At 41.3% G+C, this 9,432-nt stretch overlaps 1 protein-coding gene across 1 annotated transcript; it reads right to left on the bottom strand.

Annotated features, from left to right (window-relative positions):
- Nucleotides 1-1,433: 1,433 nt before the first annotated feature.
- LOC102114584 (histone RNA hairpin-binding protein) lies at nucleotides 1,434-9,060 on the bottom strand. Its single transcript, XM_005517904.3, has 8 exons — nucleotides 8,745-9,060; nucleotides 8,363-8,494; nucleotides 6,089-6,193; nucleotides 5,528-5,587; nucleotides 5,132-5,263; nucleotides 4,395-4,544; nucleotides 3,046-3,130; nucleotides 1,434-2,398 (listed from the first exon to the last, which is right to left on the bottom strand). The coding sequence occupies exons 1-8, from the start codon at nucleotides 8,786-8,788 to the stop codon at nucleotides 2,282-2,284; spliced, it is 825 nt and encodes a 274-aa protein (XP_005517961.2). The 5' UTR covers nucleotides 8,789-9,060; the 3' UTR covers nucleotides 1,434-2,281.
- Nucleotides 9,061-9,432: the final 372 nt, after the last annotated feature.

Genomic DNA, 9,432 nt, shown 5'->3' on the forward strand with positions numbered 1-9,432 from the left:
AAGCAACACCCATCTCAGAAGGGCAGGGTCATGTACAGGAGGGCACAGCTCAGGGGCAGGGCACAGGCAATGCAGGAGGGTCATATCCCAAGGCCTGTGCTGAGAACCTTGTCTGAGTAGTAGGCAGGTTAGTTGGATTAATCTCAAATTATATGCCAGGTTATGAACTGAGAAGTTACTCTGCAGAAATTTAAAAGCATTTCAAGACATTTGCCAAAGGAGAATTATTTGTTGTGTGTTCCATTATAACAGAGAAATGCATCCCAGTTGTTTGCCTGAACACTGCCTAGGGATTTGTGTTCTTCCTAATGTTGTCCCCACATTCCACCCCAGAGCTGGATGCAGCACTCAAGGTGGGGGTCTCACAAAAGCAGAACAGAGGGGCAGACTCCCCTCCCCTGCCCTGGTGCTCATGCTGTTCCTGGTGCAGCTCAGGACACAACTGGTTTTCTGAGCTGAGTGCACATGGCTGAGTCACTTCAAGTTTCTCATCCACCCACCAACATCCCCAAGTCCTTCCCCTCAGGGCAGCTCTCCATCTGTTCATACCCCAGCCTGCATTTGTGCTCTAAAAATTGTCTTAACCCATGTGCTTCCTTATTTCAAAACCAGGTGTAAGTAACCTTACCCCTCAGAAGCCTCTAAACAATCTCCTGAATATCCCACTGATCCAACCTGTTTGGGTAGCTACAGTAGGATAGGAAAACTTCTTTAAAAAAAACCAATCCTACTCGAAGTTCTGATACTTAGGTATAGGCTGACACACCAAAAATACTTAAGAACAAACAGGAACAGTTGTAGCCAGAAAATGTGACGTGAGAAAAGCAATGTGGGAAGAACAGAGGGTGCTCAGTCCATGTTGAAAGCAACTACCATTTTGTTGCCTTCTCTGGAAAAAATACATGTTAGGAAGGCTGTCCCCTTAACATCAGAGCTTAGCACCAACCTTATCCCAATGCCACTGCTTCCTCTTGAAAGTTTCCTCATCATATCAAGCGACCTGACTTCAAAAGTGCCTAACAAATTAGACAGCTGTAAGCAATTTTACTAGCTAAGATACTACCTTGAGCCCATGAGTTTAAGGGGCATAACATCAACACCCAGAAATTCCATTTTAAGAGATAAAACCAGGTGAGGTAACTGTAAAAGATGTCCTGTTAGTAAAGCAGATTGAAGTGTTCACCCAGATCTTCTAACAGTTTTTCCTAGAGAACAGAACTTGGCAACCAGCTAATGGACATCTACTAAACTAAATTGTCTCAAATTGACTCTGGTGGCCAAGTAAATAGATTTTAAGGTCTCCTCAAAGTCACAGGATGGTGCTAACACAGATATATTCTGGCTTAGTACCAATATCAGACACTTGGCTTTCAGTGTTTCCCTGCTTTTTATTATCTACAGAGCACTGCTAGCAGGAAATGAAGAGTCATATATGAAAGTAAACGCAGTTCTGTTTATTTTCCAGCAACATCCCACGCAAAAGCAACAGAAACATGAACTGCTCTCAGCAGAAAATCTGTATAGTTGTTAACATTTACAACAGTTTTACATTTAAAACCAGAGAACTGAAAGAATCAAGCTCTATCCCTGGACACTGTTTTCTTGACTGCATTAATAAGTGACAATTTACAAATTTCAAGTTAAGGCTACTGCTTCTAAAAAACCCAAAATATTATTGCATAGATTTTACCATGCTGACTTCCAATTTCTTGAGGGTATTAAATTACCAATTTTTTCTGAAACAGTTTTGCAAAAGAATGGTTTTTCAAGGTAAGGTAGTTGATCTTACAGTAATCTTGCAGTAGATGGGTTTACTAGTATGAATCAGCCACATGGTTCAGCACCTGGTGCATTACTTAGGTCAGGTGTTCTACAAGAGCCAGATGTAGAAACAAGGTAACAAAAAAAAAATCTCCCTATTTGGCTCTTGATCTGCAGGTGGACTAAAATCATGTTTACAGTGGGGGAGGGAGTGGGGGGAAATTGGTAAGATCTTGCTGTGCTATTTATCATTACTAAAGGATAGCACTGCCTTTGGCTAGTTTTTCTATTAAAAAGTTTTATAAAAAAAATCTGATATACATAAATTAAAAGTTAACAAGAAGTCACACAACTTAATTGCAATTTTACATAATTCTGGTCTGGAGAATATCTAGACCAATCACAGCTTTGAGACAATCTTCAACTTTGCTTAAGCTTTCTTACTATTAACAGGTTATGGATCAAGCTAACCTTGCAAATTTAAAAGAAACTCTCTCTTAAACAGTTTGCACAGGACTATTTAACTCACAGTATCAAATTCTTTCAGTGGCTCACTCAAACACACTTCCAAGTCAAATTCTCCTTCTGCTTGATAGTCAACATGTCTAACTTTGGTGGGAGTGCCAGAACAGGTATCCTGGAAAAGAAAGGCAATTAGTAATTACTAGTTAAGTAGAGGTTATTAGTACAGGGAATTCAATTAACTTCTGTAATTCATTTAGACCACCTTAGAACAAATGCTAACAAATGCCGTAAAAACTTAATGCTAGTCTTAAGATTAAAGAGATGCAGGCTTCTGCCCATCCAAGCACATTTGAAGATACCTTGCAAGAGCTCTAGGGACCTATATATGAAAACATTAAAACACCATACAGATTTAATATACCAAGTGCTTTCAGGACATAAAAGGAGCCTATTTCTGTGTGACAAGGAAATTCTACCCTATTTTAACATTTGATATTGCAATCTAAAGTCATATTTCAACTGTACATTACAGTTCATAACTGATTTGCTTTCAACAAATAGATTTTCTTTTGTAGGCTATGAAAAAAATGGGATATTTTTGAGATGATAATTTCAGTTCTAATTTTCTAAACCAAAGACTACAGACAGATAATGGCTATAGCTGGAAAATACCTGAATTTCAAGATTGCTCAGCTTTATAAACAGTCCCTAAACAAAGTAGATGATGGGATCTATGAGGTATTCAGGCTACTCTGGATACCATTCTAAGCAATGAACCAATTATCAACAAATATTTACGCAAATGACAGATATGCTTACATCATTATCCTGACAGCTTCTTTGAGATTCAGTAGAATTGCTTCCAACAGATTCTGTCTCCATCTCACCAAGGACAACAGGACAACTGTAAAATTATTTAGAAGAATACAGTGTAAAACAAATTGATCTTTTAGTGTTAAGATGCATGTTGTTGTGCAGTTCTGAAAAAACAGTGGCCAAAGGAGAGCAAAGAGACCTAGAGAAATCACAAGGGACAGCGGTGGTAAACTGGGGAGGACAGACAGAACTGCAGAAATATAGCAAAGGGCTAAATAGCCAAAGGATATTGCCAAAATAGCCAAGGACTGAATTAAATGTCTTGAGACTGAATACTGCAACTTGTTAAAGACAAAAAAACAGTGCTCAAGCAATGCCTCAGTGCAAATGTTACAGGAGAGGAAGGATTATTTTTTCCTCAGACAAGGTATTCATCTGTTTTGCAAAGATTTAATATCTATTATACACAGACCTAGACCTCAGCATCTGAAGGTAGTATTTCAACACCAATGCACACAGCAGGGCTGTGGATGAAGTACCAACTCCACTCACACTGATGGCAAGTAAAGGGAAGCTAAAATGAAGCTTTGCTTTGAAATCCTATTGCTTTGCACTAGTTTTAAAATCAGCATTCCATTAAGGAAAAGCACTATTTTATTAACATAGAACTGCTTGCTGAGCAATTAAGCTCTCTTTGTCCCCTTCATTCTCTAGTGCCAGTTTTATGTCACATGTTGCTGATCAACTGTACTGCTTTCTACAGAGGAAAATAATTAGGGTATCACACTACATCTTGTAGAGCCTGGACTATGAACACTTGTGACCATGCTTTGAGCTTGGTGGTATCTTGGGATATGTTCACAATCCTCCCTCTCTGGTCAAGAAATCTTTTATACCATTGTTCTTGAACTAGCAGGTGAGAAGGGTGAGGCAGGTTCTTGTACATGGGGGATTGGTCCAAGCTCAATATTCAGGAAATCTGCCATTAGTGAGAACTCTCCAGCACCGCTCCTACCAGATAATTTGAAGACTGCTCTGAAAGAACTGGCTCATGTCAATAGTGTGGTGATTGTTTTGTAGAGCAGTGCAGAACTGGCTCTGCTTTCACCATTAAAAAAGTGAGGGATATGTATGTATGCCCTTCCAAGGACATTGGGCATGAACCAGGAAGCAATTGGATATTTTGATTGAGAAGGAACTGAACAGCATTAACTGTGGGTAAATAATTAGTGAAAACATTCAGCACTCACTGACTTGTCTAAAAAAACTATGCTGGGAGTGGTGTTTATTTCTTAAACATGAGACTTCACACCATAATTTCTATAAAAGCATCTTGAATACTCCGTACATACATTTCCTGCAGATCACATCCTCCTTCAGTTGGAGGATCCCAGGAATGCAGTGCAACTTTCCACAGTTTAATTTGCTGGTCCCATGACCTACGACTGTACTTCTTAAATTTGTTTGGAGTTCTGGGATGAACTCCTGGTATACGATGGCATCTGTTCAGACATTAGACATGAAAAATTCATCAGTGCTTTATTCACATACAGAACATAGCTCTAAATGTTAACTGATGGTATTATTTATGTGAAAAACCAATGTGCAATTCCAGCACTCACACAAAGGTTTGCCAGCTCCATACCAACTTCTTGGTTTTTCTGACTTCAAGTCAAATGAAATAATAATAATGATAATAATAATTATCATTCAAAGGTCTGTAAACCACATTCCAAGCTCAGTTGCAATTGTAGCCCATTTTGTCTTGTAGTTAACTCATGAGAAATCTGACTGCAAAAAGCAGTTTCATTTCCTCTAATTGACAAGCACATCCAAAAGAACTTTCATTTCCATTTCAGCAGCATGAGGTATTTCTTATATACTGACTCATTAAAATAAAACCTCAAACCACATCTCAGTTGATTACTAGTGTGATCTACCAGTTCAAAAATGTCTTAAAAGTTTAATTTGTAGATGCCTTCTATTTGAATGTGTATTGGATACCAAGTTTAGTACATTAATGTACTTAAAAAGAACAGGTATGATTTGCAGGTGGACATTTAGTTTTCTAGAAAGTCAAGCAGCTTACCTAGGAACTTCTTTAATGTATCTATCATATGCAATTGTGTTTTTTCCATAGTTTATCTGTTTTTGTCTTCTCATCAAAACCACCTCATCTGTCTCAAGTTCTGCTGTCACCATGGACTCCTTTGAGTCGGAACTGAAGAAGAAAAAAACATGATAGGTTTGGAACTACTAGAAAACCAGAACAAACCCACTCAGAACAAAACTCAAACAAACCCACTTGTAAAAGGTGATAAATAAACATGCTAAAAATTTTCAAACAAATGGTCAGGGTGTTACTAAACCATGGTGTTGGAAGAGACTTGAGATGAAGTATTTTAAACTGTTTTAAGAAACAACATTTTACAATGAAAATTATACTTTCAAGATTTTCCTCAGCTAAGCTAGAAATTTAACCTACCTTCCTGAGGAGGACTTCCTTTCTCTTGAAAATTCATTTATCAGGAGCTTTCTTCTGTGTCTGTAAGAATTCAAAACAGTTTTAAGAAATTATATACACAAAGAGGAATATGAAGGCTGCAATGTTACAGCTCACAGTTGAATTAACTTCTCAGAAAAGCAGCAGCACCCCAGATACTGCAAAAGCCTTTTTGCTATGAAATGGACATTTCAGTTTTCCATTAAAAAAAAACAAGAAAAAAACAAGGACTTCATTTTCCTAATGCAACTTCTTGTAGCAATAATACAAAAAGAAGTCATCAGTAAGACTTTCAATCTAAGAGATGCAGGAAAAGTTGCTTCCAAAAGGGAGATATTTAGGGATACACATCCAATCTCCAGAGAGTATCCCATGATATTCCTCCATGACTTAACCCAAAGTTGATCTAAAAGAAGCAAAGAGGCTTAGGTTGGCAAGATGTTACTACAATGGTGAAGTTAAAAATACAAGTTGAAACAGATCCTATAAGACAACTTCCATTTCCTTTCCTTTCACCACTTGATCTTAAACATCCAGGGGTACCTTGCAATTTCTTTGTTAACATTGGTCCTCATTTCATCTTCTTCCACTGCAGTTCCCCAGTCTAAACATCGGGGAAGGGGTCCAGGACCTTCTGGTGTTGTAAAACTAGAAAGAAAAACAAATTAAGGCTCTGTGTTAAAAATTTGGCTTATTATATTTACCTCCCCTACTCACAGCTTGATCCCTTAAACATAGTTATTTACAGTACTCAAAATGGCCATGAAAAACTTGTGTTCTATTCAAGTTTTATCACTGTAATATTAAGCATCAGTTGTGAGTTCCACCTTGAGGCTGTGTGGCTTGTGTTGGGTTTTCTTAAAGTTTATGAAGGTATCTATAGAAACATATCACTGCAGCTTGATAACCCAGCCCATGCTTTCAGTAACTTCCAGCTCATGTTCTTCAGAAAATGGTACATGAAATATCAACTTTATTCATTTACTCACTTATTTTTACTCCACTAAATGACTTAGTAATTATTTATTCTTCCATAACTGCAGACTCATTAGCTATATAAGAGATAAAAACTGGAACACAAAATTAAGTTGCAAAGCTAATTAATTAAAATTACATGTTAGCACCAGGAGTTGCTCCACATAAATATATGCCTAATAGAGAAGGCAAAGGCACAAAAATATCCTGTTTTAGCTAGGAAACTGAGATTTGCTATGACTTTGCAAACTGGTTTAACAACTTTACTGCAGCCATTAGCATCACAAGCAGGTTCAGACACTTGCAGGGGAATAAGCTCATATCCTTTTCCAACCACCTATTGCTGCATGCATTCAGATTATTCAATGTTCCCCCCATCTGTCTTCCTGATGATCAATTTTCCCAAAGTAAAACTCAAAACAGTATCTTACAGAGCAGAGCTTTTTCAGTAGATCTGGAAATGCTCTGGAGACTGCAGGATTCTGTGCAAACATGTCCCTTGGAGTCAGGGAATTAGATCCATTTGCACTGAAACCAGCTCCAGCTCCCTCCCTGTTCCCACATTGGTTTGCACAACTTTGAACATTTTGTCAAATTCAAACTAAAAGTTCTTTTTAGATGAAACCCAGTTACCAACTTGGCAAAATTAAAAATCCATAGCAAATAGTACAGGTCCCTCTGCAAAGATCTGTTCAAGCTCCAAGGATTTTTAACTTTTGCTTATACCAATTTCTAGATTTGCAGAGAATACAGGCACTTGTTAACTACAGTTACTGGTCTCCCGTGGTAGAGAACAAACAGCAGAATCCAAGTTAGTCCCAACTCCTGAGCTTTTTCCTCAACCCTGTGATGTACTTTTTTATACTTGCTTGATTCTGCACCTGTGCTGTGATTATCAAGATGACCCAGCCTCCATCCTGCTCTTCTTTACTTTTGAGAATTTTAATTTGACATGGTTGGATTGGCATAAACAAAAAGTAGTTTTGGCAGAGAAAGAGAACAATTTCAGTCAGAGGTCAACCCAAACTGAAACCAGGAAGTATGCCTGCACAATACTGGAAGACACACAAGTGTTGATTATTTACATTGAAACTATCTGTAAAGTTTCATCCTTTTGACTGCTGTTCGACCATGCTTCCTGGAATTACTTTAAGAGTCTAACGTGAACCACTGACCAACGTGTTCTGTGCTTATTGTCAGGAAAGGAAAATGGGTGGGCAGAACCTACACTGTTTCAGATTAGAAACCTTGATTTAATCAGCTGGACTGTGCCCACAACTCCCATCCACAGATCAAAGGGACAAAAGAGAGCATGGCATGAAGAGCTCAGACTGCAAATGTGATGGGGAAAAATATATACTTAAGTCTAGTTGTGCTGGGAAACAGGGAAGGCACCATTATGGGGTGACCTCAAAGCTGGATCCCCCTGTGATGAAATATAACACAACTTCTCAGGGTGGTCTGTACTCCCTTCAGAAACATAAAATATGATTTCTAAGAATTGAATTTTTGTAATTTCTTTAGTTGTCCCACAATTTGTACAGCTTGTATTTACAAAAAAAGTATTGGTTCTGATAAATGGCAGTAAACCAGCATGAAATAGGACATAAATTTTCAAGAACACATTTTAAGAATTAAGAATGAAAAATGTTGACTCTTAAGAACTGACTCTAAGATAAGAGCACCGCGCTCAATCCTTTTCCCTCCTTTAAGACCAGCTATTAGCAGCTGATGAGCGATTGATAAACGGGCAGGGCTTGGAAAACTGAGTAGAAGGGTCAGTTCAACAGCTACTGGTGAACAAAAGAGCAGGGAGTCGCTGCTATTGTCACCACTGCTCACCTGTCCAGCCGGCTGTCCTCAGGCCTGGGCTCGTTTGCCTCAAACACGGAAGATTCGGGCTCGTTCTGCCTCCGCCGCTTCCCATCGGCGCCGCGCTTCCGTGCCTGGGCCCAGCGCGGGGGGTGCTGCGGGCTGGGGACAAGCGACACACGAGCACCCAGCTGGGCTTTAGCGCTTTAACCTCCTTCAGGGCCCGCGGTTATTTACCGATTTCACCCCCACCAACGCAGAGAGGCGACGCCACTCGCCGCGAGCCCTCTGAGGGGGCTCTGCCCCCCCACACCCCCTCAGAGAACTGCGCCTGCGGATGGCAGGGAGCGAGGGCCGCGGGACACGGGGCCCGGCGCCGCCACCACCCCCCGCCTCGGCCCGGCGGCCCTACCTGCTCTTCGAGCTGCCGTGCGGGCTCCTCTGGCGGAAGGACATGGCGCGGGGTATCCTCGGGAGGGAGGGCTGGAGGCAGAGCCGGGCGCACGGGGATGAGGCGGGCAGTGAAGGAGAGCAGGGCGGTGGGATTGGCAGCCGGCGAGGCAGAGCCGAGAGAGCGCTGCCGCCTTCCCGCTCAGCCCCTTCGCATCTCCCGCCGGCGCTGAGCGACACCGCCCGCTCCGCCTCCCCGCGGGGCGCCTCCACCGGGACAGGTGCGGAGGGGGGGGACGAGCGCGAAAGTGCAGCGCCCTTAAACGTTCACACACATTCCCCACCCCCCCGCCGAGGTAATGGCTCAGCCCGCTCCCCCGGCCCCGCCCCCGGGGCGTGTTGGCGGGAGAATCGAGCGCGGCGGCGCGCGGTTTTGGCGCGCGGTTGCGGCGGGACTCACGTGAAGCGGGAAAAAAAACCCCATCCCAAACAAAAAGAAAAACACAAATTCCCGCGATTTAAATATTAAGGATGACGGTTCCTCGGCACAGCTCTACAGTCGATAAAGCGCACAGGATATTTCAAGCCCCAGCTCAAACCCCAGCCCAGACGGTTACCACTTAAGTTCACAATGACATGGCATTAAATTCCGTATCTACAGTGAAGAAGGTTGGGTAATGACACGAGGAGGCTATGCCTTTAGGTTCTTG

Source organism: Pseudopodoces humilis, chromosome 6 (genome assembly GCF_049639895.1).
Source record: "Pseudopodoces humilis isolate 2021_Gansu_Grassland_sample_001 chromosome 6, ASM4963989v1, whole genome shotgun sequence".
Classification (NCBI taxonomy): Eukaryota; Metazoa; Chordata; class Aves; order Passeriformes; family Paridae; genus Pseudopodoces; species Pseudopodoces humilis.

Bases quoted from the DNA above. Each gene is read 5' to 3' on its own strand.
- LOC102114584 (XM_005517904.3), bottom strand. From the start codon at position 8,788: ATGTCCTTCCGCCAGAGGAGCCCGCACGGCAGCTCGAAGAGCAG. The intron at 8,495-8,744 runs GTAGGGCCGCCG...GCTTGTCCCCAG, and splicing joins CACGGCAGCTCGAAGAGCAG to CCCGCAGCACCCCCCGCGCT. The intron at 4,545-5,131 runs GTAAGCTGCTTG...ATGTCTGAACAG, and splicing joins TACATTAAAGAAGTTCCTAG to ATGCCATCGTATACCAGGAG.